General features: G+C 40.7%; 4 protein-coding genes across 4 annotated transcripts; 3 read left to right on the forward strand and 1 right to left on the reverse strand.

Moving 5' to 3' along the window:
- Window positions 1–1067: 1067 nt before the first annotated feature.
- Window positions 1068–1418, reverse strand: LOC120654335 (putative germin-like protein 2-1). Its single transcript, XM_039931845.1, has one exon. It carries the CDS (start codon window positions 1416–1418, stop codon window positions 1068–1070), a length of 351 nt encoding a protein of 116 aa, XP_039787779.1.
- A 1337-nt stretch (window positions 1419–2755) lies between these two features.
- On the forward strand, window positions 2756–7854 carry LOC120702076. The gene is made up of 6 exons (XM_039985852.1): window positions 2756–3100; window positions 3777–6060; window positions 6147–6467; window positions 6543–6648; window positions 6720–7431; window positions 7531–7854. Exons 2-5 carry the CDS (start codon window positions 3800–3802, stop codon window positions 7410–7412), a joined length of 3381 nt encoding a protein of 1126 aa, XP_039841786.1. The 5' UTR covers window positions 2756–3100; window positions 3777–3799; the 3' UTR covers window positions 7413–7431; window positions 7531–7854.
- Window positions 7855–9930: 2076 nt separating this feature from the next.
- On the forward strand, window positions 9931–12207 carry LOC120654344. Its single transcript, XM_039931856.1, has 5 exons — window positions 9931–10027; window positions 10909–11260; window positions 11410–11436; window positions 11656–11829; window positions 11921–12207. Exons 2-5 carry the CDS (start codon window positions 10927–10929, stop codon window positions 12205–12207), a joined length of 822 nt encoding a protein of 273 aa, XP_039787790.1. The 5' UTR covers window positions 9931–10027; window positions 10909–10926.
- Window positions 12208–12775: 568 nt separating this feature from the next.
- LOC120653285 lies at window positions 12776–15264 on the forward strand. The gene is made up of 12 exons (XM_039931056.1): window positions 12776–12865; window positions 12952–13272; window positions 13336–13407; window positions 13500–13613; window positions 13681–13752; window positions 13877–13930; window positions 14006–14080; window positions 14151–14222; window positions 14383–14439; window positions 14517–14700; window positions 14778–15017; window positions 15095–15264. Exons 2-10 carry the CDS (start codon window positions 13201–13203, stop codon window positions 14565–14567), a joined length of 639 nt encoding a protein of 212 aa, XP_039786990.1. The 5' UTR covers window positions 12776–12865; window positions 12952–13200; the 3' UTR covers window positions 14568–14700; window positions 14778–15017; window positions 15095–15264.
- Window positions 15265–22631: the final 7367 nt, after the last annotated feature.

Raw genomic sequence — 22631 nt, forward strand, 5'->3', positions numbered from 1 at the left:
AGCAGTGACGCCGATAAACACCAACAGGGGGCTCCGTGCGCCTCGGGCCATGGTGCCACTTCCCCGCTTGCCGTGCTGCCACAGCGGCCTCGGGCCACCGCAGCCACGCGCTGCAGCCCCACCTTGCAAGGCCACAGTTCCTTACACCGCCACCAGGCCATCACAGCCTCGCACAACAGCTCTGAGTGCCACCATCACACCCTCGCGCCGCAGCCCTGCGTGCCTCCTAGGGAACCAGCGTGCTGTCGCAGCTCCGCACCACCACCGCCTCATGCCACAGTCCCGCGTGCCGTTTGCAGCCTCGCGCACCACCACAGCCCCTTGTGTTGCCACTGCCCCATGCGCCATTGCAGCTCCACGCCGCTGCCGCAGCCCCGTGAGGGACTGAGGGAGAGGATAGGGGCAGCAGGGAGGGAAAGTGGTATTGAGGGAGAGAACTCGGTGACGAGGGGAAGAGAAGGACGAGGGTGGTGGGACTTTTAATTATTTTGTTCGCTTATCTCCATCGGATAGTATTACGGACCGGCGGTAGTGGCCATTTCAACTTTCACTACCGGTGATGATTGCCACTTTAACTGCCAGTTCCAACAGCCACCTACTTCGTTACCAGCGGTGAAAGTATATCCACCTGGTTTGAATTAAACAGGTGGTGATAGCTCGTTTGCAAAGGTTATACTTGTAGTAGTGAACTAGTGATGGGACATTGGGAGTTAAGCTGCGGTTACATTATTGGGACAAAGGTGTGCTCCCAAATCACTCTAAGGCTGAATTGGATAGACTCAGAGATCAAGTAAGCTATAATAGAATGCTAACAAACTAAAGTAAATTTTTGTATCTACCACACAATTCATCGTTTGCCATGGACGTTTGCTGAAAAGATGGGAGAAAATTAACCATCTGATGTGTCATTTCATTCTCTATTCATGGAAAATGTCAAAAAAGACATATATCTTGCATAGTGCATATTACACGGAACCAACATATATTTGAATGACATACAATTTAATCAAAGAATAAGAAAATTGTATCACTTAGATAATTAACGAGTACATATGCTTGCATGTCCCCTAGAATTGTGCCTGGATGCGGTCAACAGTAATCTTATCCACTTGGAAGGCCTTGGCAAGGATATCATCTGGAATAGATGGCTTTGACCCGAATACAGAATTGGCCACAGTAACCACCCCTGGGTTCTGGCTGCTCAATGCTGCAAGTGCCACTGCATTTTTTGTTCCATAGTTGAACTGAAAATGGATCAACCCTTGAGGAAACACAAATACATCTCCTTTGTTGAGAACTTTTGTGAACAGCTTGTTGTCTGGATTTGATGTCACAAAGCCAACATAGAGTGAGCCCTCGAGCACGGTCAAGATCTCAGTATGTACCGCGTGGGTGAGTGTGAGGGGGATTTTGGCCATATGGCGCATAATATAATCGATACGAGCGAGAGAAATGCCCATTGTGTTGAGCCCTGCAATCTAAGCTACGTTAACTGGTGTGACGGCGGAGCCCTGCTTGGTCATCACATGATTCTACAACAACATTCTCATTGCATTTCTCATTGCAAGGGTTAGAGCAAGATTCATCAATTAAATCAACACAAGAAGTTGGAACATCTACCCTAGAGATTGGAATTGCATAAGGGATACACTACAAGAGAAACCCCACTTTTGCAACGCATAGGTGGCAACGCTTAATTTATTTGTTGCAAGCAACATTTACGAAACTGAGCTAGCAACGCTTATGATTGAGCCTAACTAAGCCTATGCGCCAGCAACGCTTAATTCTGAGCTAGCAACGCTTATGATTGAGCCTAACTAAGCCTGTGCGCCAGCATCGCTTAATATATTTGTTGCAAGCAACATATGAGACTCTGTGCGCAGTACTTAGTTTTTTCTTTGACAAAGCACATGTGCTCTCAATTAATAACTAATAAGCGTCAAAAAAATAGAAGCGCGCACAAGTTCGAGTTCGAACCTGCAACCTCCTGCATTTAGGAAAGAAACTTGCCCACCCACCTAACCAGTCAAACGATCTCCAGGTTGTGCTTATTGCCTCATTAAAATTTACTTTACTTATAAAACAACAAGGGACTCAGTCGGCGGCCACCCCCACCCGGCCAGTCACTGTAGCTAGACAAGCCACAGGCAGGGCAGGCCCACCTGGTATTCAAGGGTATTCATTGAATACTCATTATTTTTACAAAAAAATTAAGTATACATAGTCATATACATGTATCAGTATTCAAAAAAATGAGAAAATTATACTACCTCGGGCTATTCACATCTAGCCCACTTCCCTTCTCTCGAAATGGACCGAACAGCTAAAAAACGGCCCACTGGCCGGCCTTCCCCATCCCCCAAACCCCCACACGCAGACCCCAAGCCCCCACATGGCCACTCCGTGTCTCTCCCCCTGACCCCCTCGCATCGCTCGAACTCTACCCGGCGGCAACGGCAGCAGCAGGAGCTAGGGGTGGCGGCCGGCCACCGGGGCGCCGGGCAAGCAGGCCGCAAGCAGCGGTGTCTTGCTGGTGGGCAGGCTTGGCGGGGGCGCGCACGGCGCGAGGAGGGCACAGGGCAGCTGAGCAGCGGCCGCCGGCGGGCGGCGGGTCGGAGCTGAAGCCAGCCGCGGCTGCCGCGCGGGGAGACGAGAGCGGAGCGCCGGGGCGGCCTGCAGCGGCGTGGCGCGGCAGCAGCGGGCAGTGGCGCAGGGCGGCACTGCGACACCGGGCACGGGCGCACGGCGACCGCGGCACCGTAGCAGGCAGCTCGCGCGTAGCCTCTGCTCAAAATTGGACAATTGCTAAGGTCAATTTCTCAAATTTCCTAATCCCATATTCCTATTTCTGCATATTAGGTTATTAGCCCGAGAATTTGTGCAGTGAGCAGTCAATTTGAATCATTTTAATTTGTACCATGTGAGTACATCTATGGCTGTATGATTAATTGATTATATCTATATCTTACTTTAGGCTGTTAATTTTTTTTCACCCTTTACAATCTTGAATACCCAAACTCAAAATCCTGGGCCCGCCCCTGGCCATAGGTACAGCGGCCGGACTCCCCAGGGATTGCGAGCGCTGAGCACCAGGCCATAGGTATGTCTTGAACTCTCCAGCTATTTAAGCGGTTAAGCCAATTTCTCTTTGTCGTTTAGATCGTGCAGTTTGACCCTCAATCATGAGTTGCAAGTACCCCATTCAATTAATTAAATCGAAATCAAGTGTCATGCTTGCCCGCATTAACTTGACTATTGTGTCCTGCTAGCTCTTTACTGAAGCAGTAATGTCAAAAATCAGTCACAGCATACCATACTGTTTGTAATGCTCAAGTTGCTATATGGGATTTTTAGCATTCAAATCAAATAGAATACCTGGCTTGGATGTATCTGAACCACAATATATAGTGATATTTTTTTAGTACATGTGTGATTTGCTAAACTGGTGCTGAAACTTAAAGAGCTGGAGCAGTCTGTTAACTGGAAGTGAAATTTGCTACACTAGCTAGACTCACTGAAATATGTATGATTTCCTAGAATCATTTTCTGCTCTAGCTGGAGTAGTCTGCTAATTATCTGACTGGAACCAAAATAGCAATCTTCCTCCCTCGAAGCTAGAAATCTTCTTTCCTTTTGGTTAACCTTTTAAATTGGCTGGTTTATAATTTTATGATTTTTATTACCAAAATAGTTGCGATGATGTAACTGAAAGGGATCCAAATTAAATGATGATAAATAAATATGAACTTATAGATGCTATTTATCTATTTATACAGCTAGAGCTTTTTATGGTTTCACAATGGATTTAAAGATCATCAAGGTTCTTTTGGGCTGTCCTAAAGGTTCTACTCGGTACTTAGCTGGTGTAGAAGGATTTGTTGAATTTGCCTTTAAAAATAAGCCTGAAGATACCAAGATTTATTGTCCATGTCATGCATGCGTGCATACTAGTCTCCTATCCAGGGATGAAATATATGAACATTTGGTCTGCAATGGGATACTTGAGAATTATGAGCAATGGGATTTTCATAGTGACCCTTCAGTGCATGATCTTCATGGTGACCCTTCAGTGCATCACACCGTTGACCAACAGCCACAATCTCAGAATGAAGGAAGGCATGGCAACATGAATCAGCTGCTTCGTGAGACATTTTATCACATGTATGATGACATACCTATGACAGATGTTGGAAATCTTCCGAATCCACCTGTTAGCGGGCCAAATTTAGAAGCAGAAGAGTTTTATAAACTGGTTGAAGATTCACAAAAGCCTTTATGGGAAGGATGTGATTTAACACAGCTAACTTTACTTGTGCTTTTGTTCAATGCAAAATCCATGAACAAATGGTCAGATAAATCATTAGGTGATCTACTTGGTATTTTGCAGAAGGCTATTCCAAATGGAAAGGAACTGCCCAAAAATTTTTATGAGGCTAAGAAAATTATTTCCAAATTTGGCTTGGGCTATGAAAGTATTCATGCATGCCCAAATGATTGTGAACTATTTTGGAAAGACAAGAAAAATGATGATTTTTGCTCAAAGTGCAAGGCTTCTAGGTGGAAAGGTATGGAACCTGAGACCAAACTAACAAAGAAGCAAAGAAGGAAAGCAACGCCTTGTAAAGTATTAAGATACTTTCCTGTTAAAGACAGGCTGAAAAGGTTGTTTATGTGCAAAGAAACAGCCCCTCTCCTAAGATGGCATGATGAAGAGCGCATCAAGGATGGTGCGCTACGACATCCAGCTGACTCCCGAGCATGGATAGACTTTGATGAAAAGTTTCCACAAATTAAGTCAGATCCACGGAATATCCGATTTGGCTTAGCCACCGATGGATTTAATCCATATGGGATGTTGAGTTCCAAATATAGTTGTTGGCCAGTTGTTTTGGTAATATATAACTTACCTCCGTGGTTTTGCATGAAAGAGCATTATCTAATGTTGTCTTTAATAATTCCTGGTTCTAAAAGTCCTGGGGATAAACTTCATGTGTACCTTAAACCACTTTTGGAGGATCTGAAAGATTTATTTGTAAATGGTATGCCAACATATGATGCATCAAGAAATGAAACTTTTGATTTGAGAGCAGCAGTGCTAATGACCATTAGTGACCTACCTGGCTTGGGAATGCTTGCTTGTCATATGGTTCATGGAAATTTTGCATGTCTACCTTGTGGTGAAAATGTATGGTACAAACGTCTGAAGCATGGTAAGAAATCTTGTTTTATGGGTCATCGTCGATTTCTTCCTCTTGAGCATCCTTTTCGTTTGGACAAGGATTCATTTGATGGAACAATGGAGCTTCAAGCAGAGCCACAAACTTATTATGACCGTCCAATTTTGGATGAAATCACTGCATTAGGTAATTTCAAGGACTCAAAAACTTACAAGTCACTAAGTAGTCTTTTCATATTGCCTTACTGGGATGATAATATTCTTCGATATAATCTTGACGTGATGCATATAGAGAAGAATTTGTTTGAAAATTGTTATGGTACACTATCTGGTTTAGATGGAAAATCAAAAGATAATTTAGAAGCTCGTAAAGACCTCAAAGAGATGAACATTAGGGAGGACCTGCACCCACAAGAAAAACCTTCAGGCAAGTTCTATTTGCCACCTGCAAGGTTTGCTATGTCTAAAACTGAGAGACAGGCATTTTGTAAAGTGCTTCAGGGCATAAAAGTTCCTGATGGCTACTCTGGAAACATATCGAAATCTGTAAATTGTGCTGAAGGGAAACTTATTGGTCTCAAAACACATGACTGCCATGTTCTACTTCAACAGCTCATGCCTATTGCTCTAAGAGGCATTATTCCAGATGATATCACAGCAGTAATGTTTGAGTTGTCTGCTTATTTTAGAGGAATATGTTCAAAAGTGCTCCGTTTAGATGACCTTGACTGCTTGGAACAATCAATTAAAGTTACACTATGCAAAATGGAGATGATATTTCCTCCTGGATTTTTTACAGTTATGGTTCACTTAGCAGTACATTTAGCAACTGAATGTAAGTTGGGTGGACCAGTTTGTTATCGATGGATGTACTTCATCGAAAGGTACTAATTCTTAATAATACCACTTCATTGTTTGTGTTATTTATTATATATATGATACTAAATTGATGCTTTTACATATGTTACAGGTACCTATGCAAATTGAAATCATATGTTCGCAATAAAGCTCATCCAGAGGCTTCAATAGCGAATTCATTTTTGGCAGATGAGTGTATGGTGTTTTGTTCTAGGTACCTGGAAGGTTTCTCCACAAAGCATAACAAATCATCAAGGAATGAGGAGAACCAGGATCATCATGAATCTGACTTATATGGTGAAGTTTCCTCTTTGTTTCCTCCTGTAGGAAAACCATTGGGAAGACCATCCAGTTTTATTTTAATTGATCTAGAGAAACTGCAAGCACATAGATATACACTATACAATTGTGAAGCTGTCATTCCGTACTTGAAGTAAGTGTTACTGACATCTATCAGCATATTTTACATATGTTGCTTTAAAACTGAATCCGTGTTAATTTCTTTTAGAGAGGATGCTGCTGATCTCAAAAGAAGAAATCGTCAACGTCGTCTATCTTTGAAACAAATTGAGAATATACAGAATAGAGAGTTTCCGAACTGGTTCAGAGAACATGTAGGTATCATGATTTATTTTATCTTCAAAAAGAGGAAAAATTGACCTAAGTATATTTTGTGATGATACAGATCATGCAGTTGGAGCAAAAACATGGTAGCGATAGCATCGATGAGGACATTAGATGGTTGGCTCGCGGCCCATTGGATGCAGCAAGAAGACATAGAGCCTTTAGCATCCGTGGTTTCAGATTTAGAGCCAAATGTTATGACAAGACGACACAAAATAGTGGGGTTGTTGTGACTGCAAAAACATCAAGTTATTCTTCTAGAGGAGATACTAACCCTATCCTTGGAGATATTACCTACTATGGCAGGATACTTAATATAGTTGAGTTGGACTATTATGGAAGATTCTCAGTGGTGTTATTTAAATGTGAATGGGTTGATGTCACTCGAGGAAAGGGAGTGAAAACAGACAAATTTGGATGTACACTTGTGAATTTCTCACAGCAAATTCACAAGGGTGATAGGATTGAACATGAGCCTTTTGTATTTGCCAATCAAGTTGACCAGGTGTTCTATGTTGATGATGACTATAACAACCCAGGATGGTCAGTTGCATTGAAGATGAAGCCAAGAGATGTATTTGAAATGGGAGAAGAATGGAATGATGTAGAATGTGAACCTTATCATGTTAGTACTCTTGAGGACCTTTTTGCTAATTCACATAATAGTCGTTCATGGACTAGAAGAGATGTAGAGGGTACAACTGTACAAGAAAAAGATGTAGATCCTAATAGAAGCTCTGATGAAGAAGATTGATAGCCCATCAAAATTAAAGGTTAGATATGTTTGATTTTTGTACTGCTCAATATTGTATAGCTGTACTAAGGTTATGTAACAGCTGACAAGTTTCTTTTACATGGTTTGTATTATTCAGGTCGTGGTCATCAGGCCTGATTCTGTTGGCTGAGGGCCACATCCTGGGCTGGGAACTGTTTTGCTTTATCATATAAAGAATCTTGTGGTCTATGGTTTCATTAGAGTCGGCACCATCAACTATCAGAGGCTTGAGTGATGCGGCTTTGGATGTTGTAGTAGTTCTCAGTTTTTTTGGTTGCCCAGCTTTAATGTATGTCATATGGCTTGCGTGCGTTTTGTGCACTCTGAACCTGGATGATGTATGGTTGCTTTGTAAATAAAGAAGGGGAAACCTTTTTTTCTAAAAAAAGATTTGAGAATTCACAATATAATGGCACGGGGTCACAGGTTGTACGGTGCCGGCAAAACAGAGATCACATTGGAAATTTTAGATTTCAGAATATAATTGTTTATATGTTAATCACAAACGTGCCTTTCAAGATTTGATTTCTAAAATAAAAATAAATCACCAGTTTAGGTGCGATTTCTAAAAAACAAAAAAAAGCTATAAAGATTTGATTTGTAATTAACAAAATAAATGTGTCTTTCAAAATTTGATTTCTAAAATAATAAAACAAAAATTCCCAAGTGGCCAGGGGCGCGTGTAGGCGCGAGGAGAGACCAAGGGGCCATCCAGGTGTCCTCAGCGGGCCCTCTTGGGTCCAGTTGGCCGTGGACGCGCCGTGGACGAGGTCCACCGGCGACGTACGAGCGAGCGTCGGCGGAAATAGAGAGGGAGATGAAGATAGGGGTCTTTCTGTAATTTATGAAATCTCAGGGATCTCGCGGTAAACTAAAATTTTCTATATTTTTCGGGGCTCAAATGAAAAAGTGCTGAATACCAAACTTGTGTAACTTTTCAAGATCTACAACTTTTGTTTTAGGTAAATTTTCATTTGAAGTCCACATTTTGAACTAATTTAAAATTTCAAACTTGCACTAAAGGGCTTTGTTTTTTATCTGATTTTTGGTGGGATTTTGCTGAAAGTTGAAATGAGCACATGTCATTTAAGGTACCATTTACAACCCAAACTTATTTTTGTGCATATTTTTTAATAGGATTTGAATATGTCTTTAACCCCTTTACTCTCACATATTATTTTCCAAATGTATAGTTTGACTTTTATTTGACCTTTTCTTTCTGAATTTAATTTCCAAACCTTCTATAATTTATTTGAGTGAATTGATCTGAATTTTAGTGCACAGACACCAGGGGTGTCACAACCCTTGCTAAAGTGCTGACCCTAGCGGGGATGACCATGCCACTGCGACTTAGTTGAGGTCTTGCGGGGTTAGGGCTTTGGGCGGAGCTGGCCGGGGTCGTCCGACGGATCATTCCCCCCAACACCCGGAAACAACAAATGTAGATCTCAAAAAGTTGAGAAACTTTGTATTTGACAACGTTTTCATTTGAAATCATTTATCCAATGAAATTATGGCCAGATTCTTCACATTTGAAATTCCATTTTTTCGTACGACCTCGGATGGGTAATTGACCAAAAGTAAAGTTGTAGATCTCGAAAAGTTATAAACTATTGATAACTTTTTCATTTGAATCTGTTTACAATCCCAAATATTCATTTAATTTGGATCTAACACTAATAACCATATTTTTAATTTAAACTCAGCGTAATCACTTTTTTTGTGGCTCCCGCCATCTTTTCCAAGGCATATAATATATTTGGATCTGTAACCTTCTCCCGCCATTGTTTCCCTCTTTTTTTTATTTGGTACCTTTTTCCCGCACACTTGTAATCTAATTATTGAGAGGTCTAACAATGGCCCCACCGTTCATAGAGACTAACTGGAGTGGACCTTGTGAAAACAGCCTGGGAACCGCCCCCCTGATTTGTGGATCTCGTCAGTTATCCCAGCTGAAACATGGTCCATTTTCTATTCTTTGCCATCGCACAAGCACTCCATAGTCCATTCCTCTCCTCTTCCTGCTTCAACCAGGGCGACGTAGCAACGCACCGCGGCACCGCGCGCACGGCCGCACCAACACCGGTCCCTGTCGCCGCCTCAAGAGTCACCGTTGCTCGACCCAGATCCGGTCCGCTCCGCCGCCGAGACTGCCCATCGCGGTGAATCCGGTAGGCGGGCGGGCGCGTCTGCCCATCCCTGAGTACTGCTGCTTGATCTCAGGCCCGGCCCCGAGGGGGGGCGGGAGGGGCGGCCGCCGTCACGGACATCCGATGCCCGTACGCCAACACGCCATGTGGATCGAATTCAACGATTCAAGGTGCCTCCCTCAGGCTGTGAGATCGTGACTGCGTGAGTGTTCTTCGACTTTACCTCTTTGCATGCATCACAGATCAGGTGATCGCCATGTTTCCATCACCCGTCTCAGACCCTTCTTTTGCTATTCAGTTGATCAATTCAATCCTGACTATCCTACTATGTTATTTAGTTAATTTTTGTCACAACAGAACACATCAAGGAGACGAGGAGAGTAGATAAGGTCATCCATTTTAGCGAACTTATCTGCTGGTCAGGAATCAGACAATTAGGACCAGGTACTGATTGAGGTTTGCTCTAGTGCCTACTCCACTAATTATGCAATTGTTTGTTCCTTTAATTACAGCACACAAGCATGTTATCTAGAAAATATCCATCTGGCAGTGAGAAAAGGAAGAAATAAAATAACTAGGAGGTTAAATATCCATCTGCCAGTGATAAAAGGAAGAAATACAATGATGAATCTACTTTATACTATTTATCTATGATTGAGGAGGTTATTTGATATTCATATACCTTAAGTGCTTATCAACATCAACATCATCATTATTATTAGTATTAAGAGAAGGGCCCCAAGATTTTTAGTTCGCCCTAGGCTCCTAAAATCTCAGGACCGGCCCTGCTTGATCTTTCTCTGTTTCACTGACATTTGTTCATTTGTTAATCTCTACGATAAGACTTGTACCTTTAATCTCTATATACGAGTTGTAGTTAAAATAGAAGTCTTACTTTTGTTTTAATTTATTATTTCCATTCTTGTAGTCAAGGTTTCTAGTGCCCGTGCTTCAGGTAACAGAAAATGATTTTTTACCATGCTGCATCCATACGTAATTGGCTCTGATTGAATCTGTGGCATCACAAATACGTCAGCATGTATTTAGTTTTAATCATCTGTGGCAAATGTGAAACTTCCGGTCTTGTCTGCACTTAGTCGATGGCCACAAAATGCAGGAATGTGATATAGGATGCACTAATTAACCAAGCCTTATATTGCTTTGCATTCTCCAAAGACACTATAAACTGATGACTGTTGATATATTCAATTGTTCACCTCTAGCTTTCTGCAAAGATTACTAGATTATTCTACTACACTTGTTGTTTATTTGAGAATAACCTATGCTTTATTCTTATTTTTCTATTGGTGCTAAATTTTATTTAGATTGTGCGTTGTGATACCATGGCGGAGGATATGTGGACCATAAATCTTGTATGCGATGGGGCTGATGAAGGACATAAACGTGTGCAAAAGGAAATGGATAAAGATGAGATATGCTACTTCAACTTGATGGAAATGATCGAGCATTATGGGTACACATCAGTTGACTATATATACTACAGAAGAAAAGATGGCCTTGTTGCAATAGAACAAGATCCTCAGGTCATGGACATGCTTGCTGAGTGTGAGAGCCAAAAGATGGTTAGCTTGTTTGTGACAAAGCAAAGACTGGCCACATTAGCGCCTACCAATTCCAACAAAGAACCATCCAAATCTAAATCAAATAAAACCAAAGGTATTATAATGATCATATAATTTACTCCTCTAGTTTTACTATAAACAGTAAAGTCTACTATAAGATTTGGACCTTTAATCTCTATATACGAGTTGTAGTTACAATGGAAGCCTTCCTTTTGTTTTAATTTATTATTTCCATTCTTGCAGTCAAGGTGCCCGGTGCCCGTGCTCCAGGTAACAGAAAATGATATTTTACCATGCTGCATCCATACGAAATTGGCTCTGATTGAATCTGGCATCACAAATACATCAGCATGTATTTAGTTTTAGTCATCTGTTCTTCCATAGATCCGGTGTTCTGTACTGAAAATATTAGTTTAGTCAAAGTCAAAAATTTTCAGACCAGGGTATCATGGTTTGACCTATATATACTATACTATTTTGGCTCTGCAGTGGCTATGGCAAGGGGTAGAAGGAAACAGATAATTCAGAGTCATGAAGAATATTTGTCAGAAGAGCATATTGGACAAGAGAGCCATGGGCAAAATACTGAGGCATCTGAACTCCATTCAAGTGCTAGAGGAGATCAGATCGATGGTGATGGTGATATCGAGGTTAATTTCCATGGTACTTACTAACCTACTCCAACTTTTTTATTACTACCAGAATGTGTTATCTATTTATCATTGAATATTTTGTGCTCCGTAACACTACATAGATGAAAGTGAAGACAGAGTAAAGCGTGGAAAGACAAAACTGAAAGATATTTGGAACCTTCCAAAAGGTCATAGAATCGTGGTTAGATGCAATGAGCTGGATCAACCAATTGGAGTAGAGGCTGGGTTTCTAGGAAAATTTCTTGGCATGGTTGCTAGGAATGGTTGCTTGTGTAGCTTGAGCTACAAGGATTGGAGACTTCTAATAGGAAAGAAAGAGAAAAACACTGATGAACAAAAAAATAAAAAGGATATACTTAAGCAAGTGAAGGTACGTAGCACTGTGTAACCTTGTTGGTAATTTTTGATATTTCACTTTCATTTTTTACTGATGTATTTTGTTTTTGACATATACAGATGAGATTCCTGTACCCTTCTCGCATGGAAAAATGGATACTTCGAACCATTGGAGAGAGATGGAGGCAGCACAAGTCTAATCTGAAATCAATATATTTTGATGAGCATAAGAGCACAAAAGATAACCATAGTAATGTTCCTAATGGTGTATTTGATGATCAGTGGATTGCGCTTGTTGATTATTGGACGACACAAAAAGCATTGGTACATGGATTTGTTGGGTTCATATTTGTTTGCTTTCCATGCCCAGTAGATTTAATAAACATTTATGGAACCTAAATGCTTTTCTCTATCTCATCATTATATGGTAGGATATGAGTAAGAAAAACAGAGTAAACTGTACAAAGAAGAAGTCAACACATACAGCTGGAACAAAGAGTTTTGCTCGAAACAGAGAGGAGTTGGTAAATTCTTTTATAACTCAAACTGTACTCTTGCTACATCTATATGCTAATGATTATGAAGTTCTTTATATCTATTTTTCATTTTCACATAGGGAAAAAGATCCTGAAAAGAAAAACCCTCACAGGGCTGTTTTGTATCTCCATACGCACCAGACTAAAAGTGAGAAGGACACAAATGCACATGTGGTATGTTGTTTGTGAATGCTTCGTCTTTGATTGTTTACATCAGTAATTTTTCATGTTATTTTAATTCTTATTGGTGGTATGCATAGGGGGCTTTGAAGGAACTTATAGAGCAGCAGCCATGTTTAGCGGAGACTAGTCAAGGAAAGGTTGCATGGAAAGGAGATGCACTTAGTAAAATATTAGGAGAAGAAAAGCCTGGCCACGTGCATGGCTTGGGACTTGTTCCAAATCCTAATCAAGTGTTTGGCGCATCTCCTTCAAAGCGCCTTAAGAGTGTAAATTTGACTTCACTAGATGAAACATCAAGTGAAGATGTAGTATCTTTGAGACTTGAAATGGAGAAGCTTGGGCAGCGTGTCCGGAATCAAGATGCCAATATACTACAGCTGCAAAAACATATCCAACAGGTAAATTTTAAAAAGTTCAATTCTAAGCATTTCCTACACTAACCTTCTGATTCCTTGACATAGGGATGTTTAGTTGATCCTGTCTATGCACCTAAAGATGGCTATTGTGCTGATGTGCCAAATACGAAACGAAAGGTACGTACCTCTTTAAAAATTGACAAGAAAAACAATATACTGTGATTTTTTTAATAGTTGGTTCTAATTTGTAGTTATTTGTCTATCAACAGCGAGTATATAGTGACCCTCAAAATCAAGATTCTAGCATGGATGGACAGCGAGTATATAGTGACCATCAAAATTTCCAGGATTTCAGCATGGATGAACCACTGAATGATACAATGGTACAATTGAGTTGGATTTTGCATACCAGATTTATGTCAAAGATTTATTTGTTTTATTTCATCGCAGAATGGGCATGCTGACAATGTGGAGGATGATGATCTGCAGCCAGATTACGAATACCTTAGTCATGTACAGAAGGTATGCACACTAATATGGATGAGAGCGTTTTACTATGTTTGGCACTGGAAAGCTAGTAATGGTTGCCGCTTTAACTAGAATCTTATGTTGTCCTTTAACTGTGACTTGTGACTTGTGCTTGCAGAGGCAAAATCTTATGATGCAGAGAAAAATAGATGTTCTTAGCTCAAAGAAACAGGTAAGGAAGCTATTTTTCAGTGATGAATCATTATAAGGTATTTTGGTTAAATATTCTTTTGGTTCCTCTGTAAAGAAGGTGGCTGAGCACTCATATGGAACCACAAATTCGGACTCATCTACCCCAGCCACAATAAATATTAGCTTACAGGTATTCATGAAGCACTGCCTGTAGATTTTGTTGGTGAAAGAATATATTAATTTATTCTTATTCACTATAGATGGAGCAAGATGATTATGTGGAGAATGAGGATCTGCCAGCACATTACAGAGATAATTGTAGTAGCGATAAGGTTTGCACACCAAACTTAACACATGGATGCAAAGCAATATATTCTATTCATGTTGCTAAATACCGTTATTGCCACTGCTTTCTGAGTTTTCTAATAGAATGGCAGTATACTGTTCTATGAACTTTATCAAATTGTTGTATTAAACAAGCATATATTACAGGTTGTCTCAAAGGAAACATATGCTACTCCCTCAATTTTTGAAGCATCTCAGTACCAAGTAAATATCTTTCTAGCATCGATATTTTTGTTCGCTTATTTTCCACAACTAAGTTATCGATTTTGACTTGTTACCAGCTGAACAAGATCTCAAAAAGGCCTAGTGCATCGGTACCTGCTAGTGTATAAGACACATCGCTTAAAACTTCATTTTATCCTTTTCTTAATTGTTCTTACAACTGGAGTCTAAGAATCCCCATATATACTTTTGTAGAAGAATCATCGTGGTACAGCAAGTTTGTCAACTGGCAATACAATGAAGGTATGATTATTCAATTTCTTAGACAGACTATGATCTATTATGTGCTTATTTGTTGTATACATATATTTGTGAACCAGGTTGGCACCAAAGTATACTTGCAGAGATGGAAAAATCGAAACAAGACTGTCGCAATGGGTAAACTAGTGAGTTGTGATCCAAAACAGAAACTTGATGGTGTTCAGCTAGGCAAAGAATTTTGGATGGTTTCTGTTAGTTTTGTAATGGTAGAAGATGAACCATTGATACGACCATACAAAAACTACAAGGTTCTTAGAGATGTAGAAGGAGGAGCCCATGTTGCATGGCCTTCAACTTTTGTACGGTCTTTTCTATAACCCATTGAGATTTCAATTCTCATGTGTGTCATATTATTTAATTTAATTTTCATTTGCAGATCGAGAAGATAGATATATGATCACAGCAGAGGAACACTTGACTGAGCTAAAGGAAGGAGAAAGGAGGACAACTAGCATGCTAAGAGGGATCTTTTATATGTTTCATATTTGCTCACATAGTAACATGTGCTCTGTACAAAAAAATGTGTCATGAATTTGGATGGTACTTTGTAATGCGACAAATTATTTATAACAAATAAATATATATATGGCTCAGTGTGCTTATTTTTATGTTGGATGGTATTGCATTTTTTATTAAATTGTACAATATTATCTCTATTGTTGTCTCATAAATAAATAATTATATAATATTAATGAACGAATGGTTTAATCCTTACAACGCATATAAGTGTTGCAATAAACTAAATCTATACGTTACAACAAACCATAGAGGCTATTCACACATGGTCTGTACAAACACATATAAGTGTTGCCATGATCAAATATTATGCGTTGCAACTTTGCAACGGTTATTACTACATGTTACCAACACATAAATAAGTGTTGCAATAGATCCTTGCAACGCCACTTTAGGCAACGCATACAAGATGCGTTGGTATAGACCCTACCAACGTATATATGAACTTTTAGCAACGCATATTTGCGTTGCAAAAGGGGGTGTCAATTTGTAGTGATAGTTTGCTTCATTTCCAAAGAGTCATTAGTATCATTAATGCTCTCAAATTTTAATTTGAGCTCTTCATGCTCTTTGCTAAGCAATTTGAATTTGCACAACAAATTTTCATAATTTGTAGCAAGAGAAGCATTTAGATCATTGAGAGCATTAAGGTTTTTGATTTTTTTTATTTCTTAATGACTTTTTGGTGCTCATGAACTAAGTCAAGAAGTTCATCAATTGAAGGAGAGTCAGAGTCATCATCACTTACATCGCTATCCATACCTTTTGCCATAAAACAAGTGTTGGATGATGATCCCATGCGGGTGGTGAATTTCTTGTTTGATTCATCACTTGAACTTGCACTTGATTCTTCACCACCGCTTACCCATTCACCAAATATGGCATATGATTCATGCTTGGACTTCTTCTCCTTCTTTTGCTTGTTCTTCTTGAACTTCATCTCAACCTTCATGAGTTGATGGTGATGCCCATCTTTGAGGAAGACCATATACCCCCATTGAATTGATTTCCTTCAAGCATTTGTTCATCTTCTTCACTTGCTTGTAGAGGTTGGGTTTCATTGGCTCTTTTTCATCATTTGAGGAGTTTCTTGCATCCTCTTCTTCCTCATCACTTGAGCTATCTTTGATGGCCATCTTCTTCAACTTCTTGAGTTGTTTGCATACAAGTGCACTATGCGTTGGTGAAGAGGATGACGCCTTTGCCTTGATGTCATTTCGTAGCTCATGGGCTATCACCTTGTTGAGGACTTGATTTGGTGTCAACGTGTTGAGCTCTTTCTCATATAGAATTGTGGTCACCAAATCATAATCCGGCCTTCAGAGTGAGTGAAGGATCTTGCGAATGAGTTCCAAATCTTCAATTTGCTTCACACCTAAGGAATTAATCTCATTCACAAGAGTATTCAATCGCGAGTACATAGATTCGGCATTCTCATCATCAAGTTGCTTAAAGCTATTAAGTTTATCAATGAGAACATGATATCTTTCATTGCCAACATCCTCCGTGCCCTCATGGTTCTCAATGATAGTCTTCCATAGCTCTTTTGCATTTTCACAAGAATAAACATGATTGAACACATTATCACAAAGAGAAAACAAGATTATGCATTTAGCGGTAATATCATGTTGCTTATCTTGAAGACCATTATTTTTTACCCCTTCACTCACAACTCTCCAAACGTTTAGTCCCGTCGCTTGGAGATGGGTTTGCATTAAAATCTTCCATCGTTGGAAGCCCGTGCCGTCGAACCGTGGAGCGGGTCTTAAAGGATCCATCCTTTCCTCCTAAGAGCTAACTCACTAGGCGGAGAAGCCTACCGATCTAATGAGCCGGTAAACACAAATTTGCCAATGGTATTGGCTTTCTTTGTGAGAGAAGTAAGTCCCGGCTCTGATACCAAATGAAAACGATCTGGTGCTCTAGCCTAAGAGGGAGAGGGGGTGAATTAGGCACTCTTAAAACCTTAACCTATGGCTCCAACTAGTTTGCACAAAACTTAAACTAAAACAAGCTATCTAGATGTGCAACTACGGTTCACCCTAGTGTAAAACCCTCATCCCAAAAGAGTTTAGCAACCTATAGCCAATCCTATCAAGAAACTACTCTATGAAAGTAAAGGCACACAAGTTGCAAAATGTAATGCGGAAGCTTAAAGAGAGGGATGAGAGGAAGCGAACTCTCGACACGAGGATTTATCCCGTGGTTCGGATTGCCACAAAGGCGCCCCTACGTCCACGTTGTTGAAGCACTCACGAAGATTATCGCTTCTCGGCAATCAAGTCTCTTCCGTGAACACAATCACGGTCACCTTGATCCCGATCTTCACTAAGGGAGATTGCTCACGAAGGAGGGGTTTCCGTCCCCCGCACAAAGTTGTCGACGCCGCTCCACACCAAGCCGGAGGGTCGTTGACGTGCCGGCGAGCTACTAATGCTTCAAGGAGGCCGGCGCACCGATATACAAGTTTGGTTCACTCTAGAACCATAGCACAAGGATCTAAACCTTGCTTGATCACTCACTCAAGAGCTAACCTAGCACTAACACTCACAAAGCTTGTGCTAAGGACTAAAGATTTTATCTTTATGCTCTTGGATGGCTTGGAGGTGTTCTTGGATGTGTGTGTGATGTCTTGGGACTCCAGCAATCTTTAAATGGCCGGAGTGAGGCGTATAAATAGGCCACCAAGTCTTGTAGCCGTTGCTCCAACGGTCAGCAGAAAGCAGCAAACCACCAGTTGAACCGATGCCTCTGCATTGGGTAGCGTCGGTTCAACCGGTCACTCACAAGCAACTGGACTAACCGTTGGACTTTTTGACATGCTGCAGAACCATCGGTTTAACCGATGATTGGGCGTCGGTTAAATCGGTCACTCACAGTCTCTGGACTAGCCGTTGGACCTCTCTCTTCTGCTGACATTATTGTACCGATGGAATGATCTGTCGCACCACCGGTTCAACCGGTGCTGAAGACTTGGCTTCTGTGCGCTTGACATCATCTCTGGAATATAGTACGTTGAATGCACTGATGCCTATCTTGAGGCCGTCGGTTCAACCGGTGCTTCACTTGATCTTCCCTTGATCTCCAGAGGCGCGCAGACTTGCACTAGTCCAAGGGCGTCGGAAATTCCGACAACCATCGGTGCACCGATGCTTAAAGCATCGGTTCTTCCAGTGCTACTGATTTCAGTAGAACTCGTCTAATTCAGCGTTTTTTTGAGTTCTTTCTTCGTGTTTTTATGGCCTTTGTACTTTATCTATGGGATCTAGAAATATTCACTCAACAAAATCATTAGTTCCATTGATTGCGTTGTCATACAATCACTAAAATCACTCGAAATGACATAAATGATGCCATATTTGTTACAGCTAGGATCGGAGGCAGTGGTGCCATGAAAGCATGACACGACTGCTAGGAGCGCCGCGGCAAGGAGGAAGACACGAACTGCCATACTGGTGTTCTTCTAGCTATATCCTTGACTGAAATCAAGGTGGATGGTTTGAGTTGATAAGTATTGGTTTATCGATGGCTCTAATTGTGTCGTTGGAGCTTGTGATACAAAACGTGTAGGGGGAGACTGGTATTTATAGGGCGATAAGCAAGGCCGGCCAGCAGCTTTGGTTCGTGTTACGTTTGCATACGAGGAGACGTCGGCTTGGGCAGGAACAAGTCGTCGTCCAGGAATGTGTCATTCCGTGTTTCATTTGGGCAGGTGAATTTTATTGGCATCTAGCCGCCTGCAGATATGTGGAACACGTTGCTTTACGCGTCGATCAACAACGAGTGGATAAGTAAGGTTTAATAATATAATCATCTTTTTGAATAAGCCAAAAGTTGACTGAGTGATATGTAGTCTTAAAAGTTAGGCGATGAGGTTGTCCACTAAGATATGATTACCCTATTGCATGTAAAGATTAACCATTGGGTCAAAAATCTTCTCCTTGGCGGCACATATTTGAAGTTGTGTTCTCTAGTGCCATGGAAACTAGAAAAAAATAATTGATCTTGTTCAACCCGCGGGATATGCAGTTAGTTCTTGATATATATATATATATATATATATATATATATATATATATATATATATATATATATGTGTGTGTGTGTGTGTGTGTACTTTGGATATCAAGAATTATTCACACTTTCCCATTCATGTTTGCAAGAGAACACTGCCAGAAAATGGCTCATTCGTCCGCGGCAGTTAGTACCGGGCGCACTTTGGTCCGGTACTAACGTGCAACTTTAGTACCGGGCCAAAACTACAGTACCCCTGGAGCCTTTTAGTACCGGCTGGAACCACCAGCCGGCACTAAAGTGCGCCACCGATAGCCGAGCGCAACGGCTAGGTGACCACTTTAAATGGAGCCGAGCACATTTAGCACCGGCTGGAGGCTTGAGCCAGTCCTAAATGGAGACTTCTAGTGCCGGCTGGAGCTACCAGCCAGTACTAATTCACCCACTATAAATCAGCTCGCCTTCTTCCTCCCCGAGCTCGAGCCAACCATTTGACCGAGCTTGGGCTTTCTTCCCACGACGTGTTAGAGAGGAGGTGCTGCCCCCATTTTCTCAAGTTTTGTGGGGATTTCACTCATCCAAGTGCACCAAAGGTTTGCAACTTCATCCTCTCTTGTTTGATGGTATTCATTATTTGTTTCATGCTCTACAGTTAGAGAAATTTGTGATTTTTAGAAATAGTAAGAATGAGCATGATTTCTTTTATTTATGCATGGATTTGAGATGTATAGAACCCATTACTTGTATTTGAAAAAGGTCTATTGGATAGGTTGAATGTGGGTAATTTATAGTGATTGTTTCCAATTTCCGGTTTAGCTCCACCAGCGCCCACATTACCGAGCTTGTGTCCACGCTAGCAGTGAACACATTCTGCATTATATATGCACCATGCATGCATGATTTAATTTGTATCCACTAAGTATTCGTAATGCACCCACTAAGTATCCGTAGTGCATGCACTAAGTAATCCGTAGTGCACCCAGTAAATATCCGTAGTGCATCCACTGCTTGGCTCCTCGAGTCATGCATGGAGGAAACATAGCACACGCTCATGTAACACTCGCGCATGCTCACAACCCGGCATGCTGTAGGGGAAGGAGACAAAAAGATATGAGAATTAAAACCAAAGTGATCATTTATTTTGGGTGGAGCATAGAAGATGAAAAAAATATAATTTAGAATGGTGAATCAATGTTCATGATTAAAGTTGGGCTTAAGATCGAGTGAATACAATTTTGTTGATGATGTGGTGCAATGTGAGTTGAGGAAAATCAAAGTTAATAATCTTTAGTGGGGAGCTTCTATATAGGTTTTATAGATCCGTAGTGCACCCACTGCTTGGCTCCTCGAGTCACGCATGGAGGAAACATAACACACGCTCATGTAACACCCGCGCATGCTCGCAACCCGGCTTGTGGTAGGGGAAGGAGATAGAAAGATATGAGAACTAAAACTAAAGTGATCATTTATTTTGAGTGGAGCAAAAAGATGGAAAAGTGATCGTTTATTTTGAGTGGAGCATAGAAGATGAAATGACATAAGTTAGATTGATAAATCAATGTTCATGATTAAACTTGGACTTAAGATTGAATGGATACAATTTTGTTGATAATGTGGCGCAATGTGAGTCGAGAGAAATCAAAATTAATGATCCTTAGTGGGGAGCTTCTATATAGGTTTATAGATTAGATATCCAATCATACGGCGTTTAATAACTTCCATCTTGCGGTGTGTGCGTGTTCCACTCTTTCTCGAAGAGGAGACAGTCGAGCACCATACTGTATATGGAAATGGTTGAAAATAAATAGCTGGGTAGCATGAATACTGAAAAACTCCTAGAAGATGACGCCAAAACGAACGGTTTCTCCGATGAATTAGTTCAAACTGATTAATGCAATTTGGGGTTAACGATTAGGTTCTTCCTGGTGTCAGCGTCGTCCTTTATAAATCCATCTGGAGGGCGTACATGTACAGATGCATGGATGCAAAGGGAGAAACAATTCACTCATCCTGAGCACTTGCGGATCTAACTAATAATTAATAATATAATCCAGTGACAACACGTCAACATCGAGATTGGTTAGTTTGTAGCCATCATAATGTAGGCTGTCCGTCTAGCTCAATACACGCTTTAGTTTGGACTGATTCTTAATTAGAGCAAAGCTAATAATTTAGCCCACAGCTGACTGTAAAAATCTTTACAGCCCATCTCTCAGCATATTTGTATAGTGGTTTAGCTCTCCACCATTAATACATGGTCCACTTGTTCCTCTGACAAAGTTTCTTGGTTCCTGTGCCCGAGCTGTCTATAAGCTTATAGCCTGCTTCCCTTCTCTCTCCTCTTCTCTCTTCTCCACCTCAGCATTTAGCCAGCTTACAGCCTTTTATTATACTTGCTCTTAGTCGTTGAGAAGGACACCATTTCGCTCATTCACAGGTGTCCATCCATATACCCCAAACAAGCGATGACAAACAAAATCTCTTCCCGTCTTATACACTACTACAGAAACACTGATTTGTTCTTGTTGGGAAACCCCTGTTGTCCCGGTTTCCCAACCGGAAACGCCAGGCCGGGACAAAAGGGGGTGTCCTTTTGTCCCGGGTCTGGCAACCGGGATAAAAATCACCCTTTTATCCCGGTTGGTAACACCAACCGGGACAAAAGGGGCTGCCAGCGCCACGTGCCTGGCGCACCCTTTTGTCCCGGTTGGTGTTAACAACCGGGACAAAAGGTCTATTTTTTTTTCCTGTTTCTCTTTTCTCAATTCTTTTTCTATTTCAATTATGCTTTTACATTTCAATTAAACTTATGTATTGAAATTCAGTGTGTAAGATCTCCACTAATATATACATATATATAGTTACTTATATAATATTTTTCCTAGATAGTTTTCATATATAAACATATATATATATACACACACACACACACACATATATATTATTGGAGGGCTTAAATATATAATACATACATACTCATAAATAGAAATATAATACATACACACACATATATATTTACATAGGTATATTTGTTCTTAATTATATATATACGTGTATATTATCATATTTGCTGCGATTGTCAATGTGAGATTGTCCATCATAGTAGAATTCGCCTTTTGGATCGAAGACTTGCTCAACAATAAATCCGGACAATTGTTCTTGAATCGCCATAATTTTTTCCTCCGGTATGAGTTTATCGCGCATCTCTCGACCTATGGAAAAGGGGATAATTAATTTCGACTAATTAAAATACGAGTTCAAACATTAACAAGTTTTATACTTACTTCCTCCTCCCAATCTGCCACGGCCTTAGGAGGACCTACCAGACCGTGGATGTTCTCGCATACATTGTATGCGCATAAATTAGTGCTTTGTTTCTGCCT

This window comes from Panicum virgatum, chromosome 1K (genome assembly GCF_016808335.1).
Source record: "Panicum virgatum strain AP13 chromosome 1K, P.virgatum_v5, whole genome shotgun sequence".
In the NCBI taxonomy this organism is placed as follows: domain Eukaryota; kingdom Viridiplantae; phylum Streptophyta; class Magnoliopsida; order Poales; family Poaceae; genus Panicum; species Panicum virgatum.